At 51.2% G+C, this 26,374-nt stretch overlaps 1 protein-coding gene across 2 annotated transcripts; it reads right to left on the minus strand.

Annotated features, from left to right (window-relative positions):
• Positions 1 to 579: 579 nt before the first annotated feature.
• LSM4 (LSM4 homolog, U6 small nuclear RNA and mRNA degradation associated) lies at positions 580 to 26,271 on the minus strand. 2 transcript variants are annotated; one of them, XM_040241171.1, is made up of 5 exons: positions 26,076 to 26,271; positions 8,335 to 8,376; positions 5,738 to 5,836; positions 3,037 to 3,220; positions 580 to 1,214 (listed from the first exon to the last, which is right to left on the minus strand). In XM_040241171.1, exons 2-5 carry the CDS (start codon positions 8,335 to 8,337, stop codon positions 1,123 to 1,125), a joined length of 378 nt encoding a protein of 125 aa, XP_040097105.1. In that variant the 5' UTR covers positions 8,338 to 8,376; positions 26,076 to 26,271; the 3' UTR covers positions 580 to 1,122. The 2 variants fall into 2 exon arrangements, with proteins under 2 accessions (XP_040097105.1, XP_040097104.1); XM_040241170.1 differs by lacking the exon at positions 26,076 to 26,271 and adding an exon at positions 12,633 to 12,743.
• Positions 26,272 to 26,374: the final 103 nt, after the last annotated feature.

The following is a 26,374-nucleotide window of genomic DNA, read 5'->3' on the forward strand; positions in this document are numbered from 1 at the left end:
TGACAAGTAGACCTCAGGCCAGGTAGACCTCACATCCATAGGAACCAGCCTCTTAACACCAGGCTGTCCAGGAATATCGGTCAAAGGACCACATCGCCGGAAGTGTTCTGCACAAGTGCTGGCTCAGCATCTCAGGCAAATCGCTGAGTCGTGGACAGGCAAGTACCCCGACTCTAAGACGAGGTAAAAGTTTCGTGAAAAGCCTTCCTCATGTGTTCCTGGAGGCAGCTCCCCGTCACAGCTTCTCAGGGAGCTCTGCTGTGAACAGTGCTTGCACAACAGGGACGGAGGCTGAGGACAGGCAGTGTGGGTGTCCCACTGGCTCCCACTTAGGACTTCCCTCCCCCACCTCCCTACAAAGAGGGGAAGGGGGTCTCCTACTGCCCAGACCCCCATCTTGCCTTCCACCTTTTGTAAGAGGCTGCTGAGGGTCATGGGAACCAGTGTCCCATTGAAATGCTTCCCCTTGGTGAGAGGCCACAGGGTGCAAAAGGAAACTTCTTGCATGGGGGCTGTGATTTCCTGAGGATACTACAACTAGATTCACCCAGTGGTTCAAAGGAATTATGGATTTCGCAGTTTGTAGTTGTATTTGTTTTTATTTTTCTAAGACAAAGAGGGAGAGAAGAAGGGACGGAACAGGGCCCAGCATCATCCCCCAGAACAGCTTCTGAGGCATACGTTTGCCTGGATTCATTTCGAAAAGGCAGTTTCAGGGTCCGTGTTTCAGGAGACCCTCCAGGCTGTCAATCTCAGTGCAAACAGCTGAAAATAAAAACCTCCCATCTGTTCACCACACAGAATGCAAAACAAACCTGTTTAGAAAATGCCTGCCCTTAAAACAAGAGTGAGGGCTTTAAAGATGCATTAAACACAGAATCTTCCAGGAATCCAGTTGGCTGCGGCTTCACAAAACCAGAAGCACAGAATAACATTTCCAACCATAGAACTGCTGGCTAACAAAAAAAGAGGAGGACCACAAGATGAGAGGCAGGGGGTCCTCCCAGACCCCTGCCTCTTCTTTTTGTTCTGAACAGTCATAAACTGGAGACCAGGAATGCAGCCTCAGGGTGGGAGCAGGTGCTCGGTGCGGCAGCTCAGTCTCGGGAATGGAGGGGCGGCTCACTGCTTGCCCGCCTGTCTGCCTGGCTTCTTTTCTGGTTGACCTCTGCCAGTCCCAGGGATACCACCTCGGCCCCGGCCACCGAACACACCTGTGAGACAGGAAGGGGGCTTCAGCAGAGCCAGGCTGGGAAGGTCACTGTGGGCAGGGACCAGGAACTGGAACCCTTAGACTTCAAGTCGTTGAACCCCTCTGAGCCTCAGCTTTCACCTCTGTAAAGTGGGGGCAGTGACCATACCTTCAGTGTGAAGAGCAGGTTGAAAACCTGAGATGGAGTGTCTGACCAGGGCTGGGCAGGGGTATTGCTCCACAACATTCTCAGTGTGACAAGGGATATCAGACCAGGCGCCCCAGGGGTGCAAAGGATGCCAAGAAGGACAGACGTTGGCATCAAGTCACACTGGGGCTTGCGGGGGCGGGGGGGGGGGGATGCCTCCTGGAAGAGAGGGCTGAGGGCCAAGGTGAGGGGGTGGGTAGTCATCAGCAGGACAAAATCAGAAGGGTTTCCAGGAGGAGCTGGGAGTACAAGCTAGGATGAGGCCTGGACTCAGCCCAGGGGTGGAGCAACGATGCTCAGCTCTGTGACCGGGGCTGCACCGGGGGACCCCACCCTGCCTTGCTGCCCCCAAGAGAAACAATGGGGTGGGGTGGGGTCTCTGTGTGTCCAGCCCAGAGAAGGGGCGGGGGAGCCTCCTGAGCTCTGCCCTCTGCAAGCCAGAGGTGGGGCTATTTCCGAAAGGCATTTTACGTGGAGCAGCAGCACTGCTGCTGGGGAAGGTGAATGGCCCAAGGGTGGGTGCAGCCCCTGCCCAGGGAGTCGCAGAAGCAGCAGCCTGGCCTTCCAGGGCCCCCTTCCTCCACATGCATACAGGGGACAGAGCCAGTGCTGACAGGGTCTGCCTAGCCTCATCTCTAATGGAGCAAGACCCAGCTTGGCCAAGGGGAGCCTGGTCATGCAGGGGCCCCTATGCAAGCATGCGGCTCTCCTTGTCCTCCCTGCTCCTTGAGGCAGTTTACTCGACAGCGATGGCACCCTGGGTGGACAGCCTAGCCCTGGGGGCAGGAGCTGGGACCTCTGGGGCCCTGCTCACCCCCATCCTAGGTTCGTCTCCACCTGCGGTGCCCTCTTCTCTCTGGCTCCTTTCTGTCACTCAAGCCTCAGCTCGGGGGGCTCCTATGTCTTTCCTGGCTCTGCATATAAGCCCCCAAGGTGGGTTCCTGGAACCTGGCATACAAGCCCCTCCAGGTGGGTGAGACAGAAGTCGTGTGGGGGAGGTGGGGAAGGGTGGGGCCCACAGCTGGCCTCTGGGCTGCGGCTCTAGCTGACTGCACGTTTAGTTTTATGCTAGATTTATGATTTCAGTGGTGCGGGGTGATCTACCCAAAAGGGGTGACCTTGGTTTTGTCTAAAGGAGTCACAGCAGGGAAGGGTCCCAGGCTGGGCACCATGGGGATCTTCTCCGCAGTGGGGAATCTGAGCCTCCCCAAGGTGCCCAGAGCACCTGCCAGGAAGTAGGTGGGGCTCAAGTCCCAGGTCTGTGAGGGTACTGGGTTAGTCTGCCAGGCGGCATCTGGAGCTAAGGGAGCACCAAGAACCACTGCGGGGAGGAGGGCCCATGTTGTGAGGATGGGCGCGGCTAGCGCTGACCACTGGGGCTTAGTTGGGCTCCTGGGGTGGGGGACACGGGGCATGCAGGTGGCAACCAGCAGCATCAGCTGTTCCACAGAAGAGCCCCGTGAGTCACAGCCCCCCAGTGCCATGGAGGAGGGGCGCAGAGCCAGGCCCTCGGCAACATGACGACACCAGTGGAGAATGTCAGCACTGGGCCAGGCCAGATGCCGTGTGCGGCAGTCACCCTCCAGCGGGGAGGCCCCGGCTGCCTGCCAGGGGGAAGGCGGAGAGAAGGGCCTACCTCGCCCGGCGCCCCCCATCCCGCGGCCCTTCTGCTGCTTCTGCTGCTGCAGGCCACCGCGGCCACGGCCCTTGGCCACCACCTCCTCCTTGACCATGTCGATGATCTCGTCGGGGATGCGCAGGTACTTGATGGTGCTGCCGCGGATGTAGCACTCGGGCATCCGCCAGAATTTGTCCCCGTCCTGCAACAGGGGGTACATGTCAGAGCCGTGGGGAGGGACGTGTAGGCAGCTGGGCAGCATCCATCCGCTCAGGCTCCCTGCACCTGGCGTCGCCCCCACAGGGTATGAGGCTCCTCCTTCTGCACAGGACACGGGAGGGCCGCCCTCCAGCAGGCTCTCTCCAGACCTTTGGCAGCCCTTCACGCACGAGGGCGGGTGGGGTGGGGCCTCGTGAGCAGCCTGTGCCCTCAGCCTGTCCTCTGGTGGAGGATGCCATCCAAAGCCTGGAGAGGGGTGAAGCTGCCTCACAGGCCAGGTGCTGCCACAACTCAGCTCCTCCCCCTTCTGCTCCCAGTCTTCCCAAACTCTCCTGGAGTCCACTCCACGCACCGTGACTCATTCATTCACACAAGTGTCTCGTGGCAGGGTCTGAGCTGGGCATGGGACACAGGTGAGCAGGACACAGACCCTGTGTGGTGGGTGAAGAGGGCCAGGAGAGGGTGGGGAGGCAGGTTTGGGGCCAGCCGGGGCAGCATCCAGTGATGCCAGTTTACAGGGGAGCTAATGGAAGCTAGAGAGACAAGGGGACTTGTACAGCTGTAGACTCTTGAGCAATGCCGGCCTTGAAGTTTTCAGGATGCTGTCTCCCCCCGACTCTCAAACACCCTGTGACCAGCACAAGGCCTCACCCCACCCTCCTGCTGCCCTTGGGCAGGAGCCCTGGACCTCATCCATCAGATTGCTTCTCCTGCCCCACCCCTGCTGCCCCAAGCCAACCCCTCCCCCACACCCCTAGAAATCAGACCAAGACATCTCCCTGCTTAGATCCCGATCAGGGCCCCGTTGGCCAAGGACGAGGTCCAACTCTCTCAGTGTGGCTCCAGAGGGCCTGAGATCCAGCCCGACTCTGGCTGCCCTCTCTCAGCATTCGATGTGCCTTCCAGATGGAACATTCTGGAACACACACAGTGGGCTTCTGGCCTCCAGCATTTTGCACACGCTGTTTCCTCCTTTTCATGTCTGGCTAACTGCAGCCTTCAACAGGCCTCGCTTGCAGCCTCCTTGAAGCCCCCAGTCCTCCAGCATGACATCAGCAGTGCCTGGACCACTTGGCCCAGCCCAGTGCAGGCGCTCGGCAGGGACAAGTGGAATGTCTGAGGGCCAGCTCTTCCCAGGAACATACATAAGAGCCCCCGACCCATACGGGAGCCCCAAGAGGCCTCAGAGCATTCCTTTCCCAGAAAGGGTAGGCGAGCAGCCAAGTCCGTGGGGATGCAGAGTACAGCCAGGCAGGACGATGATTCTGTGGAAGCTCAGGGCTGGGACCGGGGCAGCCATTCAGCGTGAGGCATTTCCCCAGCCAAGGGCAGCCCAGCCCAGCGCACTCCCTGGGGGAACCAGGCTTACGCGCTTTCCATGGGGGCAGCTCGTGCCTCCAGACGCTTGCTCTCCTGCACACTCTCAGCCTCTGGGGTCTCTGCATCCGGCTGCCCGAGGGGAGAAGGGGCTGCTGTCGCCTGTTTACAGGTGAGGAGGCCTGATGGCTGCATAGATTGGTTCCTCACACCCAGTTTCTCCTCCCAACTTCTGGGTCCTGAGGCGAACCCTCCAGGGGGAGCCATGTGTCCAGGCTTGGCCATGGAGGCAGGACTGACCTTGGCCCAATACCCAGTGATTGGCTCGATGTCCTCAAAGTGGACAGAAACCTTGGCCGTGTGCAGAAGGACATGTGCCCAGCTGTGCACCATGGCGCCATGGGCTACAGCCACAATGGAAATCCCCAGCCACCTGCCACCTGGAGTTTGGTCCCAGGAAATAAGCCACAGAGCTGAGCAGCTGAGGGGGAGGGGAGGTGGTCCCCCCGCCCGTCTGCCTTCGAGGACAAGAGTGGCTGCCTCGTGCTCTGCTGAATGCTGGCGGGGCGAGCCCTGGGGGTACCCTGTCCTTGGCTCAAGACAGCCCGGGCCTCCCAGCAGCTTCTTCCCCGTAACATGGGGGGCTACCTTGGGCAGGTGATGGAGACGGGAATCAAGGAGAAAGGAAAGCACTAACTAGCAGAACCCAGTGCAGGTAGGGGGAGGGAGTCTGCCCTGGAGGCCACGCCCTTCCTGTAGAGAACGGCACAAGTCTTTCCTGGTCAGGAGTGGCATTGGGGTTGGGGGGGTGGAGGAGCAGCTCAGTACCTGCTGGGCAGCATCCACAGGTACAAAGTCCAGGGCACCAGAGACTTGGAGCCTTGTGGCAGCCTCTGCCCAGCTCCACATCCAGCCCAGTGCCTCGGGCCCTGGCCCTCCACAAAGCCCTGCCCCTGGCAGGATGACGTGCAGTAGAGGCTGAGGTATAGGTCGTCCCACTCCTCCCAAAAGTCCAGGCAGAGGGCTTGTACCAGACTCGGAAGTGGGAAGGCCAAGGCTCTGGAAGGTCATCCCAGGTCCCAGTGCGTGACCCTGGCCACAGAGCCTCCACTCACACCCACCAGACCAGTACCACCTGAAGGCCCCCAGATGGGGGTACAGGCTGAGGGCACAGGGTACTCACCCTGGACGTGCAGATCACCTCACGCAGGTTGATGTTCATCCAGTTGTCACAGCTCACTAGGTGCCCGTTGTACGTCTCCCCGTTTTTGAGCTCCACCAGCTGGAGAGAAACGGGTCCCACATCAGGCAAAGGACCCGAGGAAGGTGCAGACCTACCCCGAGGAGCAGGTCGCCACCATCGGGCCTTGGTCAGACACGGCCTTGGCTCCTCTTGGGACCCAGTGGGCACAGCGCACGGTGCCCAGGCCCCTGGGGGCCCATCTTACAGGAGATGTGCTCTGCTTTTTCAGTACACTTTGCTGGGCATTGTACACTTTCTATGATGAAACCGTTTTCCTGTGTGTGGAAGAAATGAACAACACCCACCCATCTTTAAAAGAATGAGTAAAGTTAGGGTAACAGGGTAGCCAGGTGCCCAGTGATGCCACATGTGTGATCTATGGTGGTCTGGAGATAGTCTTTCATTGCAGGAATTACTTGCCTGTCTTAATGTGTTTCGGGAAAAGCACCTCATTCAGAAGACACGCTTTTGCTAGGAAAAGCCTGTCTTAAAAAAAAATATCCACTGAGAGAACAAACTTATGGTTACCAGAGGGGATGGGGGCGAGGAGAGATAGTTAAGGAGTTTGGAATTGACATGTAGACACAACTATATTTAAAATGAATAACCAGGAACCTGCAGTATAGCACAGGGAGCTCAGCTCAATGCTGTGTGATGACCTAGACGGATGGGAAGGGGGTGGGGTGGGACGAGGTCCAAGAGGGAGGGGATATATACACATATTGCTGATTCACTTCATTGTACAGCAGAAACTAACAGAGCACTGTAAACCAATTCTACTCCAAAAACAAACAAAAAATTGAGCAAGGATCTACTCTAGAGTACTGGGAATTCTTTGCTCGATATTATATAACAACCTAAATGGGAAAATAATTTAAAAAATAACAGATACCTGTGTATACATAACTGAATCACTTTGCTGTACACCTGAAACTAACAAAGTGTTGTGGATCAACCATATTTCAATATAAAATAAAAATTTAAAAAAATAATCAACTCTTGGGGCTGGAGAGGCACTGGGCTGCCCAGACACCACCTCTGCACCATTCTGTGGGCTGAGCCTGAGCACTGGCATGATGCCGGGTGCTGGCACGATGAGTGCCAGCGGCAGCCCAGCCCATGCCCGTGACTTCCTGCTCAAGTTCCTGCTGGTGGGTGACCAGTGACGGGGGCGAAGGTGAGACCCTGCTAGGCCTGTAGGACAGCTCAGCTGAGTCCCTGGATGGCCACTGGCAGTCATCACATGCTATCCCCTGCCTTCCATGGTGCTGTCGACATTTTACAGCTACTCTGCCTGTTTCCCTTGGCAACCACTTTAAGGTTTAAACATGATTTAGAAAGTCATCACTTTCCAGTTTGAAAAAATTAAAAAAAAAAAGGAATCAACTCAGCTATCTGCCCAAGAGAAATGAAGGCATACATCCATGGAAAAATGTGTACACAAATGTTCCCAGAAGCTCAAATTTTCAGTAGCCAAAAAGCAGAAACAACCCAAATGTCCATCATCAGGGAACAAATGGATGTGTGTTAGTTGCTCAGTCGTGTCCGACTCTGTGACCCCATGAACTGTAGCCTGCAAGGCTCCTCTGTCCACCGAAGTCTCCAGGCAAGAATACTGGACTGGGCTGCCATTCGCTTCTCCAGAGGATCTTCCCGACCCAGGGATCCAACTCTGGTCTCCTACACTGCAGGCAGATTCTTTACCATCTGAACTATCAGGGAAGCCACCAGGACAAATGGGTAAAGTGTGATATATCTACACAAAGGAATAGCACCTGGCCATAAGGAACGGAGGACTGACACACGCTATAAAGTGGACAAACCCTGAGAACATCATGCTGAGGGAGAGAAGCCAGACATGAAAGGCCACATGTTGCGCGATCCCGTGTATGGGAGAGACAGAAGGCAGAGTAGTGGCTGCCAGGTGCTGGGGGAGGGGGCTGTGGGGTGGCTGCTAATGGGAACTGGGCCACCTTTTAGGGTGACACGATTACTCTGCAATGACACAGAGGTGGCGGCTGCACAACACTGCAAACGTGCTGCGCATCCCTGAACTGTCCGCCTTGAAAAGGCTGAACTGCATGGTCGTGTGAATAACATCCGAATTTTAAAAACGAAAGACAACAGAACATATTGACAGATATCACACTCTATCACAAAGGAACAAAAGCAGATTAGGGAATGTGTATTGCATGAACCCATCCACATTTTAAAAATTCATTCATGCTTACACACACGTTAAAAGTCAAAACGTGTAAATACCGAAGAATAAATTGTTGGGAAGATTAATGAAGAGGGGAGTCCACTTCCTCCGAATCTCCAGTATTTGACACTTTTAGTAAGTACGTATGACTTGGAGCAGGGGCAGAAACGACACAGGCCCTGGCATGCGGGAGGGAGGAGAGGACAACCTGCTGCTTCGCAGACAGGCAGGAGGCGGGCTTGTCTGCAGGCAGCTTGCCCTTTGCCCAGTGTCTGTTCCTGTGCTGAGGCTGGGCCCTGCTGAAAGGCACCACTCCAGAGTGGCATATACTCACCATTGGGTGATTCTGAGCCGTTTTCAGCAGCGACAAGGGAAGCTGAAAGGCAAACAAAAGCGCATGACTTGTCTGGCTCATCAGCACTGTGGACTCGGCCTCTAGGCAGGGCTGGCATATCCCTCAACAGAAACACAGCCTCTGAACTCTGCCCAACCCCAGGCCACATATCTGCCTCCCAGGTTAGCATTGAAGTCTAGAAAAAATCTCATTTCAGCAATTCTGCAGCTGGTGAGACCCCAGCCTGGAGAAGGACGTTAGATCTTTGTCCTCCCAGCCTTTTGACCCTCCCCTGAAGTTCTGCAATAAAATGGTTTGATCTTTCCCCTGACAATCTCAGCAGCAGCTGCCCTCTGGTGTTGGGGCTGATCATTCTGGGTATTTCTCTGTAGCTCATGCCTGACAGGACCAGGCATAGCCCTCCAGGTTTATCCACAGCATCGTGGCACATGGGTCCTGCTCCTGCTTGCGTGTTTTGCTCTGCTGATGTTTCAGAGATACGTCCAGGTTAACACAAGCAGTTCTAGCTAAGCCTTTCATTTTCAGTATGGTAGATGGTTATTCTCACACCCACTTTACAGGTGAGAATGAGCTGAGAGACTGAGGAACCTGCCCAGCACCAGAGACCTAGTGAGAGATGGGAGCATGGCTCAACCCTGTCAGAAGCCAGCTCATGCTGGGCCCACACCTTGGGGGGCAGCCCTGACTGTCCCCTGGCAGAGTGATCCATCAGGCTCAACTAGCCTCTTGATCTAAGGAGGTGACATCTGAGCTGGGTATTCAAGAGGAATTTACCTGGTGAGAGGAAGAAACATTTCAGAAAAAGTCTGCGGTTACTGGAAGGGACAGCAGATGAACGATGGGATTTAAAAACTCACCCAGGTAAGGTAAACTTTCAAGATAGTTCTGTTTCCTTCATTACTGAATTTCTTTTTCATAAAAAAAAAAAACCATATAGTGTTAACTGGGGTAGCGGGGGGGAATGAGTTTTCATTTTTGGAACACAAATCTTGAGCCTTACCCTGGGGCCTGTCTCTGGGCCTCCAGAAGGGTGACTCAAGGGGCAGTGCTTGGGTTCAGGGTCCAGTGGCAACCTATCCAGTACAGGTAGGTGAAAGTTCTAGAGCAAGGGCCCCACCAGACAGGAAATTACCTCAGGGAAAACCGTATCATGCCCCAGGAACTGGGGAACTCTAAGTTGGCCTGACCCCCAGGAGCTCTTTGCTGGAGAGTCCCAGCCTACCCTCAGGCTCTATCTAACAGGGGGTAGCTGTTTCTCCAGGTGGTGGGGACTGTGAGCCTCTCTGTCAGGAGGCCACAAATGGCCCTCAATCTCCAGAGGAAGGCTCCCTGTGGAAGGGCTTGGAGGGAGGGGAATTACACATCCCATGGGTCTTCCCTACAAGCCACCCAGGGGAGGTCCAGTGGTGGCAGGAAGCTAGGCCCAGGCTCACTTCCTGCACAGGCTTCCTGGAAGGGCAAGATAAGGAGGAAGAAGGGGCCACGTGGAAAGGAGGTGGCTGTTCCCAGAAGGGGCGCGTAGGTGGCCAACCTGCCCTCTACTCTGGAATGAATCTGTGCGAGGCTGCCCGAGTGCGGTGAGCCGGAGGCTCAGACACGCATGCAGCAGCCACACACCCAGGGTATTTACAGCGGCAAAGCCTCACACTCTTCCTGGGCAGGCCTGTTCTCTTGTTCTCTTGTGTCCACAATGGGAATCTGGACCGGGGCACACCAAGATCCTCCTCCCAGATCACCAGGTGAGCCCTGGAAGGCGAGAATGAAGATGGACTCTGAGAGGTTGCCGGGGGGTGGGGGAACAGTCCAATCAAGGAGCCTCTACATGAGACACCAGAGGCTAGAGCAGGAGGAACCTGCCCAGGGCCACAGAGCAAGGTCCTGGTAAAGCTGGGGAGAGGGGGCTGATGCCTGTCAGCAGGGAACCCCAGATGGCCCTTTATGGCACACAGAGCCTCTAAGCTGGTCCCTCTCAGGCTGCCACCAGTACCAGCTACCAGTAGCGCAGACCTGCAGGACCCACAGCCTCCACAGCTGTTGCTGGCAGTGTGCCCTCGGAGGATGACTGCGACACAGATGGGACCAGCACCCACTCCCTAGGCAGCCCACAGAGCCAGACCTGATCCAGCTCCAGCAAACTGGCCCACTCTGCGCCTCACACACCGCGCCTGGTGCTGCTGGCAGCCTTTGTTCTGAGGCTCCCTCTGCCTGGGGTGCCCTGCCCCCAGCTGGTGACTGTCCCCTCAGCCAGGTCCTCATTATAACCCTGTCGAGGGAAGAAAGGAGGTTTCCACCTGGGTCACCCTCTGCTGCTTCTATTACAGGACACAGCCAGTCTCTAATTAACTTGTTTATTTATTATGTCTCCCTGGCTAGACTGGAAACGCCAAACCTCCTGCTAGACTGGAAAATTCGGAGGGTGTGGACTTTGTCCAGCACTGAACACCCGGTCAGGCACACAAGAAGGTCTCAGTAAATATTTGCTGAACAAATACAGCACACACCACCCCCTGGAGGCACGTGGGGTGGGGGGATTCCTGCTCCACCCCACAAAGAAAGGAGAGCTTAGGTAGGGAGAGGTGGAGCTGGGACAGCCCAGGGCCTGGAGCCACGGTCACATCTCGCCATCTTCTACAACCCCAAACTGTGCTGAAGACAGGGGTGAGGGGAAGGGGAGGATCCTGAGGAACCTGAAAGCCAAGGGGAAGGGACAGCAGCACGGGTAGGGGATGGAAGATGCTTGAAGGTGCCAGGGAGACAGGAGAGGGCTGAACACTCAGTTCTGGGGGAGATAGGGTCCTCTGGAGTCAGGGAAAAAAGGTTGAGGAAAGAAAGGCCTTTCTCAGAATGCCTGGGGCCTGGTCCTCAGGCCTAGATCTAACAGTATCCTGAGGCTCCTAATTCATGAAGTTGTTGCAGACCACCCACTCCTTCACCCAGACCTCTGCTTCCGGCCCTGCAGGGACCACCGGGAAAAGCCTTGTCAACAGCCTCAACACTCCCCACAAGGAAGGAACAGGCTGAACGAGCCTGTCCTTCATGCAGGCACTACTCTAGCCTCTGGGACTCTTATGAGAATAAAAAGCAAAAATCCTGTCTCCACAGAGCTTAACACATGGATTTTTCCAGTTTTACTCGTTCCCTGAGACCAACCGTACCCTTGAGCAGAGAGGAACCTGCTCCCTTCTCTCCAGCCTTACACTGACCAGGAGAAATTTAATGAGCCCTCATGGTTGGCTCAGAGAAATGTGCAGCGACCACCTCAGAGCAACCTGGGTGCTGACAGGCCAAGTACTCTCTCAGGAAGCCCTCAGCTCTCAATTCCATTGTGGGGCCACAGTTTCCCTGTCATACACTGGGCGGGGCAGGGGACATGCACTCTCTGGTTTAGATCTGTAACTTGTCCACAACTTGCGAATAGCATGCCTTTGGAGAGGTTTCCTGTCAGGGTCTCAGTTTTTCCTTCTGTGAACTGGGAGGACAGTTAGCCCATCTGGCTCAAAATGACCCCTCTCCCTCTGAACCGCATGCTGTGTGACCCTGGGAAAAGCAAACCCATCTCTGGGTGTTTTTCAGCCTGAAAAGGAGAGGCACAGGAGATTGTGCAGCTAGCATCCTAAGGGCCTCGTTGTTGTTCAGTAACTAAGTCGGTCCGACTCTTGCGATCCCATGGACTGTATCCCGCCAGACCCGCCTGTTCACGGGATTTCTCTGGCAAGATACTGCCATTTCCTTCTCCAGCGGATCTTCCTGACCCCGGGATGGAACTCGCGTCTCCTACACTGACACGCGGGTTCTTTACCACGGAGCCACGAGGGAAGCCCTCTAAGGACCATACAAGCTCTGAAATTCCCCAAGTTGGCTTAATCTGAGAACGCACAACGGGTCTCTACTTCCTGGCTCTCTAACTTTACATTCTACGAGGTCAGACTGGGTCTTATCACTCGGAGTCACTTCTCTAACTGAGAAGTCATTCTGTTTCATTCACTGGGGTTCTGGGCGGGGGGGGTTCCCCTTCCTCTCCGGCCTCATTTTCCCCATACGAAAAATGAGAAGACTGCGGCTAAATTGCTCCACTATTACACGTTCGTCCAATCCTCTATTCCCCTGAGACCGACGTGCCAGGTGTCTTGAGAGAACCCCCTGCATTCCCCGGTCTGTTTCCCCCGCTCCGACCGGGTGGCAGGACTCGAGGCCCGGATGACACACTCGCTCTGCATCGCCCCTGCCCCAGCACCCGCCCCGAGGGCCCTTGGCGGCCGGCTCCCCCGTCGCCTCACCATGGTGTCGGTAGGGACCGGCCTCCCCGGCCACTTCCGCCACCGCCGCCGCCGCTCACGTTCCCGCCGGTAGCCGCCGCTGCGCGCCACTAGGCTGAAATAGAGTGGCAGCGACGTGAGCCAGTCAGAGCGGGGCTCGTGGGAAGGACAACCAATCCACTCAGAGTAAGGCGGGGCCTACTAAGCTCGAGGGGCGGGCCAGGCCGTGTTCTCACCAGTGAAATAAGGACCAGAGTCGTAAAGTGCCGTAGTGAGTGCTGCAAAAGGGGGCGGAACAATAGATGCCCGAGCAGGAGGCTTTGTGGGTAAAGGCGCTTGCGCTGGTCAAACGCTCGAGGATCTCATCGGCTCCACGCTGTGGGCAAAGTCGGTTATTACTTCCAATTTCCTTGAGAAATGGAGGCTCTTCTGTTATTATCGGTTATTATTGGAATGTGCTTAATGTCTGCCTTCCCGCCCCTTTTCTGGCTCTCATTATTGTTGTTCAATCGCTTAGTGAGTCGGACGCTTTGTGACCCCCATGGACTGCAGCACACCAGGCGTCCCTGCCCTTCATTGTCTCCTGGAGTTTGATCAAACTCCTGGCCATCGAGTCGGTGATGTCATTCAACGATCTCATCCTCTGTCGTCCCCTTCTCCTGCCTTCAGTCTTTCCCAGCATCAGGGTTTTTTTCCAGTGAGTCGGCTTCTCGCATCAGGTGCCCAGTGTATTGAAGTTGAAGCTTCAGTATCAGTCCTTCAAACGAATACTCAGGGTTGAGGATTGACTGCTTTGATCTCTTTGCTGCCCTGCTGCTGCTAAGTCACTTCAGTCGTGTCCGACTCTGCGACCCCATAGACGGCAGCCCACCAGGCTCCCCCGTCCCTGGGATTCTCCAGGCAAGAACACTGGAGTGGGTTGCCATTTCCTTCTCCAATGCGTGAAAGTGAAGTCGCTCAGTCGTGTCCGACCCTCAGCGATCCCATGGACTACAGCCCATCAGGCTCCTCCATCCATGGAATTTTCCAGGCAAGCGTACTGGAGTGGGGTGCCATTGCCTTCTCCGTTTTGCTGTCCAAGGGGCTCTAAATAGTCTTCTCCAGCACCACAGTTCGAAAGCATCAATTCTTCCGGCGCTCAGCCTTCTTTATGGTTTAATCCTCATATCTGTACATAACTACTGGAAAAACCATAGCTTAGACTATACGGGCTTATGTCGGCAAAGTGAAGTCTCTGTTTCTTAATACGCTCTCTGGGTTCGTCATAGCTTTTCTTCCAAGGAGAAAGTGCCTTTTAATTTCATGACTTACAGTCACCATCTTTTTGGTAGGTTGGAATCCTGGCTTTGTCCTTCGGAGCCTTAGTTCACTTCCCTTTAAAATGGGCGTAATAAGTGCTGTAGAAGGTTGCAGTGAGGAGGAAATGAGGTAAGCCATGAGAAAGCACATAGAACAGTGTCTGCTTGATACATTTAGATGTGCAGTATTTATTGAGCACCTACTATGGGCCTGCTCTGGGAAACACAAAGTGAATAAACCAGACGAAACTCCTGGCTCTCCCAAGGCTTAGGAGGGGTGATGCTGGTAAACAAGACAAATTGTCAAATGTATTAGTTCCCTTGGGCTGCCACAACAGAGCAATCAAACTGGGTGGCTTTAAACCACAGAACTTGATCCAGAAGTCTGAACTCAAGGGGTGGGCAGGATTGGTTTCTTCTAAAGGATCTGAGGGACAGTTCATCCCAAGCCTCTCCCCCAGCAATCCAGCAATCCTTGTAGTTCTTGGTTATAAACGTCACTCCAGTCTCTGCCTGTCATCACATAGCTTTTCTCTTTCCTCTTCTTTTCTAATGAGGACACTCCTTTCTCTTATTGTGTGCTGTGCGTGTTAAGTTGCTTCAGTCGTGTCTGACTCTTTGCCACCCTATGGACTGTAGCCCTCCAGGCTCCTCAGTCCATGGGATTCTCCAGGCAAGAATACTGGAGTGGGTTGCCATTTCCTTCTCCAGAGGATCTTCCCTATCCAGGGATTGAACCCAGGTCTCCTTTATTGGCAGGTGGGTTCTTTACCACTGAGCCAGCAGGGAAGCCCTGTGATGGGGTTATGTCCCAATAAACCCATCCCATCGTAAGTTGAAAATGTAATAAATTGAAAATACATTTAATACATTTAGCCTACTAAACGTCGTAGCTTAGTTTAGCCTAGCCTATTTTAAACGTGCTCAGAACACTCAAATAAACCTACAGTTGAGCAAAATCATCAAACACAAGCCTATTGGATAATAGTGTTGAATACCTTATATAATGTATTGAATACTGTACTGAAAGTTAACAAAAAGTCAGTGTATCAGTTGTTTACTGCTGTAACCCCATGACTGACTAGGAGCTGAGGCTCATTGCCAGCTGCCCAGAATCATGAGAGAGCATCTTACCACATATCACTAGTCCAGGAAAAGATCAAAATTCAAAGTTTGGTTTCTACTGAATGATTGCTTGCCCACATCATGAAGCTGAAAAATCTGAAGTCAAACTATCACGAGTTGGAGACTGTCTATGATCATCTCTGCCAACCAGGGTTACTGTGCGGAGTGATCAAATGTGAAACTCGTATAAAGACTGAAGCAGCAGATAGCCCTGGACCCACGGTTGTCTTTCACGTCTTTGTTTGGGGTCTTCCCTCCCTCAGAAACTGACCCTGAAATGAGAACTCAAGGGTACATAGAGTACTCAAGGGATGACCCTAGGAAGTCCCCACTGGGGATGGAGACCTGAGACACGGAGGGAAGGATCCCTGCAGTGGACGCCAATGAGTAGGTGACAGAGTGGGCACCTGAGGGTGAGTCCAGCTGTGGACCTTAGGGAGACAACATAAGAGCTTATGTAAGAGGTCCCACCCAGGTCAGGGAAGTGTTTATTTTCCTCTCTCTCATAGGCTGGGGGATGATCCCAGGGGTGCTGGTGAGGTCTGGGAAGTGTTTAGGACATTAGTAGCAGGCAACAGTGATATGCCAACTGGGTTAGAGGGATCAGCATGACCAGCCAAGCTGTGTTTGGCAAGGGTAAAGGCCACTTTGATGTAAACAACAGAAACTGGGGCACATGATGTGCTCCAACGTCAACATGGTGCTGGCAGAAAATTGCATGGTCATGCACCTCTTCCTGACTTTTCTAGATCTTTCTATGTGCAGTCTTTCTCCTTTTGCGCAATTGATAAACTCGTATTCATCCTTGGAAACTCTGCTTGGGTGACCCCTTGTGGCAGAGTATGGTTACTACAGTTTTGCTCAGCTCTTTCAATATTGAAAGAGTGAAATCGCTCAGTCTTATCCGACTCTTTGTGACCCCATGGACTGTAGCCTACCAGGCTCCTCCCTCCATGGGATTCTCCAGGCAAGAGTACTGGAGTGGGTTGCCATTTCCTTCTCCAGGGGATCTTCCTGACCCAGGGATCGAACCCAGGTCTCCTGCATTCCATGCAGATGCTTTAACTTATGAGCCACCAGGGAAGCCCTGTGGTGGGCAATTAAAATTCTATCGTAAAGGGAATCAGTCAGTCAGTCCTAAAGGAAATCAACGCTGAATATTCATTGGAAGGACTGATGCTAAAGCTGAAGCTCCAATACTTTGGCCACCTATTGCAAAGAGCTGGCTCACTGGGAAAGACCCTAATGTCAGGAAAGACTGAGGGCAGGAGAAGAGGGGAACGACAGGGGATGAGATAGTTGGATGACATCACTGACTCAATGGACTTGAGTTTGAGCAAACTCCAGGAGATAGTGAAGGGCAGGGAAGCCTGGTGTGCTGCAGTCCATGAGGTCACAGAGTCGGACACGACTTAGCAACTGAACAACACCAAATCAGTTCTCTGTCCACCTGGGCAAAGTGATTGATTGGTTTAATAGGAGCAAGTGACCAACCAAGACCAATTAGACTCTCCTTTGAAAGGGATACTGAGGGGTAGAAGGGAGAAAAGCACTTTCTATAGAGGTTTTTGAAAGTGCAATAGTGAAAGCCCAGGGCTATTACTACTGATCTTTCGGAAGAAGCTCTCTACTAACATACACAAGAACTCTCTGTGGAAAAGAGGCATGTTTTCAGCTCCTGGATCCAGCTATACCTGAAGTCATAGGTCTACTTTCTACATATATGAATACAAGTAGTTGTCCTTTGTTGCTTAATCCACTTGGAGTTTAGACTCTGTCCCTAGCAACTGGCAAGCCCTCCATTAATACCATAGCTGCTCTGAATTCTTGAGTGACTGTCCCCCAAAATCTAATCATTCCATTTCTTATACTTTGAACTTCAGTACCTTGTATTGATTTTCAATCAATACCTGGTTTGGCCCAAGTTGTAATTGCTTGTTTGCACACTTAATCTTTCTCGATCCTGACTTATAGAACAATGTGAGAGTTTGCATGGGCCACTGTTTGAGGCTGTCAGCACAGGTTTTCCTTCCCCTTTATCATGGACACGTGACATAGGTTCAGCCAATCAGAGGTCTTCCCTGGGAAGCTTCTGGAATCGCAGAGCTGGAGTAACGTGAGTCAGGTACAGACATAGCCATCTTTCCACTTTGGCATCTTGGTCCTGTTTAATCCTAGATCCAGCTGTAGCTGAGACTTCATAAATTGTCATCATTTCCTATCCCTTGAAAATACTCCTCCATTTTTGCGGTCCAGTTTAAATTATATTTCTGACAGTAGAAACCTAGAGAGTTTCTGCTAAACCTATCAAATTAAAAAAGACACACTAGAGACTTCCTCGGTGGTCCAGCAGTTAAGAATCCACCTTTCAATGCAGGGGACAGGGTTTCAGTTGTTGGATCTGGGAACTAGGAGCCCACATGCAGCAGGGCAGCTAAGCCTGAGTGTGCAACCAAGACCCCACGCAGCCAAAAATAAATAGATGTTAATTTAAAAAAAAAAAGATAAACCACCCTCCACTTTAAAAATGAGGAGAGGAAGATTTTAAAACTCAATACTGACAAAGTGAAACTGATAGACATATATTTTCTTTTAAGTGGAAGAAAATGGCATTATGTTTCAAAATCCATAAAAGTGTCACACCCTGCAACTCAGTAACTCATTTCTGAAAATTTACACTAAGGAGGTCTTGCAAATGAAGGGAACTGCTCTGTGCCAAGGCCTTGCAGCAATGTCACCAATTTTAAAATAGCAGAAAGAATATAAATATCTAACAACAGTGGACTAGTTGAGTAAGCTATATTGCTTCCACTAGACAGAATATTTTCCACTCATTAAAAAATTATATTTAATGCTCCCCCACCCATACCCTGGGGCGGGGGGAGCTACAGTGGGCTGAACTTAGTGGTTAGATTTGAAACAATAGAGAAAGGGAAAATAGAAACTCAACAGTAAAAGTACTAGCAACACCTCCTGTAGTGGGTTGAATGTGTGGTGTGCATGTGCTTGTGTGCTTGGTCGTGTCCGACTCTCTGACTTACTCGCCAGGCTCCTCTGTCCATGGTATCTTCCAGGCAAGAATACTGGAGTGGGTTGCCATTTCCTCCTCCAGGGGATCTTCTCGACCCAGGGGTCAAACCCATGTCTCCTGCATTGGTAGGTGGATTCTTTACCAAGGAGCCACCTGGGAAGCCAGTGGGTTGAATGGTGGCCCCCTAAACATATGTCCAAGTCCTGACCCCAGTACCAATGAAAGTGACTTTTCAGATGTAATTCAGCTAAGGAGCCTGGTGTCGTCTGGGATTCAGGTTGGAGCTGGAACCCAGTGACTGATATTCTAAGAAAAGGCAGAGGAAGATTTGAGACACAGACAGAGAGGACAGAGGTGGAGACTGGAGTGATGCGGCCACAAGCCAAGGGATACCTGGAGCCCCCAGAAGAGGGGTGTGACGAAGAAGGATTCTTCCCTACAGCCTCTGGAGGGAATGTGGCCCTGCCAACACCTGGATTTCAGACTTCTGGCCTCCAGGAGTGCAAGAGAATAAATGTGTGTTATTTAAGCCAGAGTTTGTGGTCATTTGCTATAGCGATCATGAATCTCATACACCGCCTTCATCAAGTAATTTAGATTATGTTACTGTGGCAAGTCATGCGGAAGTCAGGGATCCCTGATATGGTGAGATGGGAAAGCGCCTCAACTCTGTGGCTTTCCTCAAACGCCCATTCTAATCATGACAAGGACATCAGACAGACCCAGATCGGGGACGCCTGGCCTGCCCTCCCCAAGACTTCAAAGGTCGTGAGCAACAAGGAAAGCGCAAGGAGCCGTGCCAGCCAGAGGAAACTGAGGAGCTGTGAGGACTCAATGGAACAAGGTTCCCTGGCCAGGGTCCGCCAGAGAGAGGACGTGAATGGAAGAACTGGGGACACCTGAATAAGGCCAGATGGTTGGTTGACAGCAGTGCGCTGGTGTCGATTTCTTAGCTGTACAAAGATTAGAACTGATCATGTAAGCTGTTCCTATTTGGTCACTATGGGTGAAGACATAGGGAACTTTCTGTGTTGTCTTTGCAACTTTTCTATAGATCCGAACTTATTCCACTATTAACAACTTATTTAAGAAGTCACATAGGGGACTTTTCTGGCAGTCCGAGCTCCTAATGCAGGGTACACGGGTTCAACCTCCCGTCTGGGGACTAAGATCCTGCATGCCGCAGGGTTGGGCCAAAAGACCAAAAACCAAAACAAAATTTCAAAATCATATGACCAAAACATGGACGCACTCTAAATGTCCATGAACAGATGAATGGATAGAGATGTGATATGTTGATATATAAATAATAAAATGGACACTACTCAGCCATGAAAAGGGCTTCCCTGGTAGCTCAGCTGAAGAATCCACCTGAAATGCAGGAGATCCCAGTTCAATTCCTGGCTCGTGAAGATCTGCTGAAGGAAGGGTAAGCTACCCACTCCAGTATTCTTGGGCTTCCCAGGAGGCTCAGCTGTAAAGAATTCGCCTGCAATACGGGATCCCTGGGTTGGGAAGATCGCCTGGAGACGGGAAAGGCTACCCCCACCAGTATTCTGGCCTGGATAACTCCATGGACTGTATAGTACATGGGGTCGCAAAGATTTGGACACGACTGAGCGACTTTCACTTTCAGCCGTGAAAAAGAATGAAATAATGCCATTTGTAGCAACATGGATGGATTAGATATTATCATATTAAGTGAAGTAAGGCAGATAAAGACAAATATCATATGATATCACTTGTATGTAGAATCTGAAAAAAAGATACAGATGAGCTTATTTACAAAACAGAAATAGACTAACAGACATTGAAAACAACTTATGCTTACCAAAGGGGATAGCAGTGGCTGGGGGAAGAGAAGTTTGAGATTAACATATACACACTACTATATATAAAACAAGAAAACAACAAGGACCTCCCATATAGCACAGGGAACTATACTCCATATCTTGCAATAACCTATAATGGAAAAGAATCTGAAAAAGAATATGTGTCTATGTATAACTGAATCACTTCACTGTATACCTGAAATAAACACAACAGGTTAATGAAGTATGGTTCATACTTCAGTTTAAAAAGGCACCTGTAACATACACGCTACACATACGGCAGGTTAGGATGTTATGTTGAGAGGCACTAGATAGAGGAACTGTGATGAGGAGGAGCTCTTCCGCGAGTTCAGGGTCTTTGAGCACAAGCCGCTGGAGCCACCCACTCTCCTTTATGAGGCCTTGCGATAACTGTTACGCTCTCCTCCCCCACAAACCCCTATCAGTAGATTGACTTTACTGTGTGCATGTGACGAGACCCAAGTTTGGTTCATCAACAAAAGCACCCCTCCCATTTGCTAGCCTGAGACCCCCTAAAGGACTCACAGGTACCAAGACCACCTGGAGTAAAAGCAGCGTTCACCTTTTTAAACGTGCATATCTACCCAACTGTCCCTCTGCCTAATTTGGTCAAAAGGCCATTCATGTCCCTGAACTGGGCCCAGTCTGCCCTTGACAGAGTCTAAAGAAAGGAGCCGCAAGGAGTCATGGGGTCCTTTGGGCTTCCACTCTCTCCCTCCTCCCCCAAGGCCACACCCAGCAGCAGCCGGCAACGTGAAGAGTCTTGAAGATCCCAGGGGTAGGTCTGAACCCAGGTCCAGTCCCAACCTCCCCAACCTGGCTCTGTGTGGCCATGTGTCTCTAATCTCCCGCTGTTGTCACAGTGGGAGCCCACAGGAAAATGCAGCTTCCTTCCCAAGCCAACCTCCAGCGTGGTGGGTTCTGTTCTACTTAGCACATTTATTGAGCAGCTACTGCGTGCTGGGCCCTCTGTACAGCAGTGACCAAGTCACACCAGGTCCCCGCCCTCCCAGGCTCACAGTCCAGAGGGAAAGACAGCCTGTAGCTGCAAATTGTATGAACAAGTGTGAAAGGACAGTAGTGACACATGTTAAGAGAAATTGGAGATGGTATCTGGAGGGAGGCCATGTGGAAGACACTGGATAGGCTGTGGGTTTGTTGATCAGTTAAGCAGTACACCATACTCATCTTTCCACATTCAAACACACAGACCATTCTATTAAAAAAAAACACTGTGTACTACAGGGTACTATATTCAATATCTTGTGATAAATCATAATGGAAAAGAATATGAAAAAGAATGTATATGTATGTATAACTGAATCATTTTGCTGTACAGTAGAGATTAACACAACATTGTCAATCAACTATACTGAAATACATTTAAAAAAATATGTCCCACAAAGACACACTGACCACATTTTTATCTATGCTGCTGCTGCTAAGTCGCTTCAGTCGTATCTGACTCTGTGGGACCCCACAGACGGCAGCCCACCAGGCTCCCCCCTCCCTGGGATTCTCCAGGCAAGAACACTGGAGTGGGTTGCCATTTCCTTCTCCAGTGCATGCATGCATGCTAAGTCGCTTCAGTCGTGTCCGACTCTGTGCGACTCCATGGACAGCAGCCCACCAGGCTCCTCTGTCCACGGGATTCTCCAGGGAAGAATACTCCTATTACAGACTTTAACTTCCTTCCCAGGACTCACTGGAGCCTCGGCACTCTTTGATCCTTATTTTACGGATGAGGAAACAGGTTTGGAATGTGAAAATAACTCATCCAAGAATGCACACCATGTGAGGAGACAGGAAGAATTTGAACCCAGGACAGTTTGCTCTAGCCACTATACTTCTTGGCCCTCCGTTCTCTCTCTAAGAAAAATGCATAATAATTTTAAGAGGGACAGTTCTTTTTAGGAACAATTCTTGACAAAAGAACTTTTTTTGTTTGTACTGTGACTCTGTGGCATTTGGGATCTTAGTTTCCAGACCAGGGATGGAACCCACACCCCCTACATTGGAAGTGCAGAGTCTTAAACACTGAACTGGCAGAGAAGTTCCTGAAATGTTTTTTGTTGTTGTTGTTGTTATTTTTTAAAAACTCTGGGAAAAAATATGTGGCACCTGAGTCTATTGGGCTTTCCAGGCGGTGCAAGTGGTAAAAAACCCACCTGCCAATGCAGGAGACATAAGAGATGTCGGTTTGACCCCTGTGTTGGTAAGACCAGCCGGAGTGGAAAATGGCAACCCACTCCAGTATTTGTTCTTGGAGAATCCCATGGAGAGAGGAGCCTGGCAGGCTACAGTCCATGAGGTCACAATGAGTCAGACACAACTGAGCGACTACTATTTTGGGGCTTCCCTGGTGGCTCAGAAGGTAAAGAATCTGCCTGCAATGTGGGAGATTTGCGTTTGATCTCTCGGTCACGAAGGTCCACTGGAGAAGGGAATGGCACCCCACTCCAGTATTCTTGCTTGGAGAATTCCATGGACAGAGGAGCCTGGTGGGCTACAGTCCATGGGGTCGCCAAGAGTCGGATACAACTGAGTGACTCCACTTAAAAGGGAAGGATCTTCTGACACATGCTACGGTTTGGATGAACCTTGAGGACATCATGCTAAGTGAAATAAGCCCAGCACAGAAGGACAAATACTGTATGATTCTGCTCTTATGAGTTTCCTAGAAGTAGTCAAACTCACAAAGAAAGTAGAATGGTAGGTGCCAGGCACTGGGGGAGGGGAGAATGGGGAATTGTTGCTTTTTCATGGATACTGTTTCAGTTTTGCAAGATGAAAAGAGCTCTGGGCCTTCCCTGGTGTTGCAGTGGGTAAGAATCTGCCTGCCAACGCAGAGGACATAAGTTCAATCCCTGGGAGGATTTCACATGCTGCGGGCAACTAAGCCTGTGCGCCGCAGCTGCTCAGTCCGTGAGCTGCATGCAACCACTGAACCCACACGCCCAGCAAAGAGTAGTCCCACTCACTGCAACCAGAGAAAGCCCAAGCAAAGCGACGAGGACTCAGCGCAGCCGAAAAAGTAAGAGTTCTGAAGACTGGTTGCACAACAGTGTGAAGAATGTTCTTTTAAACATTGCTGAAATGTACGCTTGAAAAATGGTCAATTTTATGTGTTTTACCACAATAATAATTTAAAAAAATCTAGGACTTCCCTGGGGGTCCAGTGGTTAAGACTCATACTTTCATTGCAGGGGGCATGAGTTCAATCCCTGGTCAGGGAACTAAGATTCCATATGCCATGTGGCATGGCCAAAAAACCCCAAAATCTAGTGGTGTTTTTCAAAGAAGAGAGTGTCCATATCATCTTTATTTCTGAGTAGTACAGTTCAGTTCAGTTGCTCTTTGTGACCCCATGGGCTCTGGCACGCCAGGCTTCCCTGTCCATCACTAACTCCCAGAACTTGCTCAGACTCACGTCCATCGAGTCAGTGACACCAGTGGAGGAAATGTGGAGGTGTCTCCCGCCCACCCCCACTTCCACCTCCCCCACATCTAGGTTCCCTCCCCAAAGGCCCCCCTGCCACCAGTTTTCCTACTCTTCCTTCCTCAGATATTTTCTGCATTTGCAAACAAATCTTTTCTTTCTCTGACATTTGTATTTCATTCCAACAATGCTTCCACACTTAAAAAAAAATCATTATGACAGAATATACATAACACTTAACGCTTCAACCATTTTAAAGTGTATCATCCAGTGGTATCAAAGACATTCACCTTGTTGCACAACCATTGCCTCTTATCTAGTTTCAGAATGCTTTCATCACCCTCAGAAGAAACCTTGTCCTCATTAGCAGTCACATCCTATCCCCCCTCCCCTAGCTCCTGACAACTACTAATCCACTATCTGCCTCCATGGATTTGCCTGTTCCGGACATTTTCTATACTTAGAATCATACACTATGTGGTCTTTCCTGTCTGACTTCTTTTATTCAGCATGATATTTTCAAGGTTCCTCCAGGCAGTACCATGTGTCCATGCTTCATTTACTATTGAGCAGTATTCCACTGTTGGGAATGATGGAAAGTAAACTTTTTTTTTTTTAATCTGCTAACGAGCATTTTTTTTCTTTTCTCCCTTTTGGTGATTCTGAATTGTACTGTCATGAACATTCAAAAACTTTCACAGTATTTGGACACTTATTTGTAATTATTTTGGGAGCATCCCTAGGAGTAGAGTTGCTGGGGCCTTCAGTAACTATGTTTAACCTCTTAAAGAACTGCCAAACTTCTCCACAGTAGCTATGACTGCAGGAGTGGCTTTCCACAGTGAACATCTCTTTTTTTTTTTTTTAAAAAAAAAAGCTCTCTATCCCTCCCCTAGGGCTGTCACAGGCACTGTGCTGCTGGTTACACTGTTGCTAAGCCAGACTGTGAACTCAACAATTTGGCTCTTCCAGCCAACTTTCTTTCACCCTGCTTGTCCCTCTCTAAGGACTCAGTTATTCCTGATCCATGTCCCAGCCCCTTCCATGTGTGACTTGGGACAAGTGACTTAGCGGTTCTAGGTTCCTTTTCCTCACTTGCAAAATGGGATAAGAACAGTTCCTCCCTCCAAGGGTTTGTGATATTAAAAACAAACACACATTGCCAACATCCACTGGATCATGGGAAAAAAAAAAAACACACACACACACTAGGGACTTCCCTGGTGGTCCAGTGGCTAAGACCCTGCACTCCCAATGCAGGGGGCCTGTGTTTGATCCTTGGGCAGGGAACTAGATCCCACAGGCTGCAACTAAGTGTATGAACGCCACAGCTGAAAATCCCGAATGCCACAACTAAAGGTTCCACGTGCCACAGCGAAGGCTGAAGATCCTGAGTGCCGCAACTGAAACCTGGCACAGCCAAATAATTTTTTTAAAAGACCTTAAAAAGAAAAAAAGAACACTAGTGATATGCTAAACGGGGACTGCATCCAGTGAACACGAACTTTTATCCCCAGTCACTCGTGACAGTAGCATGTGACTCAGTTTCTCTGATCACCACTAGCTCTGGGTGTTAACAGTTTCCCTTTATTATTGCCCCAGTGCAATGGGGGGTAAATGACACCCACTGTGGCTTCTCTCTTTCCAAAGCCCCAGCTTCTAGCAATGCATGCACTTCATCCCAGACACTTATTACATGTCTGAATGATAAAATCTGATCTTGGTTAAGATTTTAGTTCTGTTCTCTTCTTCCCATTGGCTGAGGTCTCACTCCCAAGCCAGCCCAGGCAAGATCTCAGATTTTCTGAATTCTACCTGAAGCTGCCAGAGACCAAAATAGCCACTAAGTATGTGATCTCGGGCTTGAGTTTACAAACAAGGCTTCGGGCAGTTCAGAGAATGCTGCATTGGGTGTTCTGAGGCCTGGGTCAGAGACTGACGGTCCTTGGTCAGCACACTGGTTAATCCAGGCCAAGGCTGCTTGGAATGAGAGGTCAGTGACCCAACTCCAAGGTCCAGCCCTGTTTCTCAGGATGTGGCCAGAAACTCAGCGTTATTTTTCTGGCTATCTTGGGAGGAATTCTGACCTCTGATGAACGTGGACTGGGGACCTACTGTGTGCCAGGCACAAGGCTCTAATGGAGACATGCCCCTGCTCTGGAATTTAGGGCAGGAAGTGGGAAATAAACCAGAACAGCAGTGCCCCTAAAGGGATGATTTCTGAATGTGATTGCTGCTCTGAAGAGAGTGGAACAAGGAAATGAGATGGACCTACTAGGGTGGTGGTGAAGTGGGGTAGGGATTTCAGCCGAGGTGAGGCGGACACCTAGGAGTTTATGTTCCAGCTGAGTTTTGAAGGAGAAGCATTTGGTTTCGCAGGAATCTTCAGAACACGGTCCAGGCAGAGGGAATAGCAAGTGCAAAGGCCCTGAGGGTGGGCCCTTGGAGGACTGCTGGGGTTAGAGCAGCAGCTGTGTACTGGAGAAACAAGCGGGGAAGGCCTGGTCTCTGGGGCCACATCAGCCTCCTTCTCAACGTAGGAGCCTGCTTTAGGCACCACTCAGGTGTGCAGTGTTTTCACTTTATTTCGTTCCCCCCGCCTTAAACTCCTGGCCTGAATGCCGCATATGTGGCCCCAGGAGGCTTTAGGTGAGCGGCTTTCCGAACTATGCCTCAGCTTTCTCTATCAGAGGGATGGGGAAAAAGAGCCTTACTCACAGGGAGATGGGAGGGGGGCTCCGATATAATTCACAGCAAGCGATCTGTGAACATTTGTGGACTAAATGATCAGCTCGTCCCCAAGGCATGACTCAGTGAGTTCGAGAGGCCACAGCCTGCGAGGCAAACCGTCCGAATCCTGCAGGTGGGGAAACAGGTTGGGGACGGCGAACAGCCACGCACTTCTCAGCGGAGAGTTATGGACGCGGCGCGCACGCTGCGTCTCGGGCCCGGGCACGCGCACGCTCAGCAGCCCGAACGGGGGCGGGGCCTGGCGGGGGCGGGCCCGGGCCCGGGGG

The sequence above is a fragment of the Oryx dammah genome, unplaced genomic scaffold (assembly GCF_014754425.2).
Source record: "Oryx dammah isolate SB20612 unplaced genomic scaffold, SCBI_Odam_1.1 HiC_scaffold_5, whole genome shotgun sequence".
Taxonomy (NCBI): domain Eukaryota; kingdom Metazoa; phylum Chordata; class Mammalia; order Artiodactyla; family Bovidae; genus Oryx; species Oryx dammah.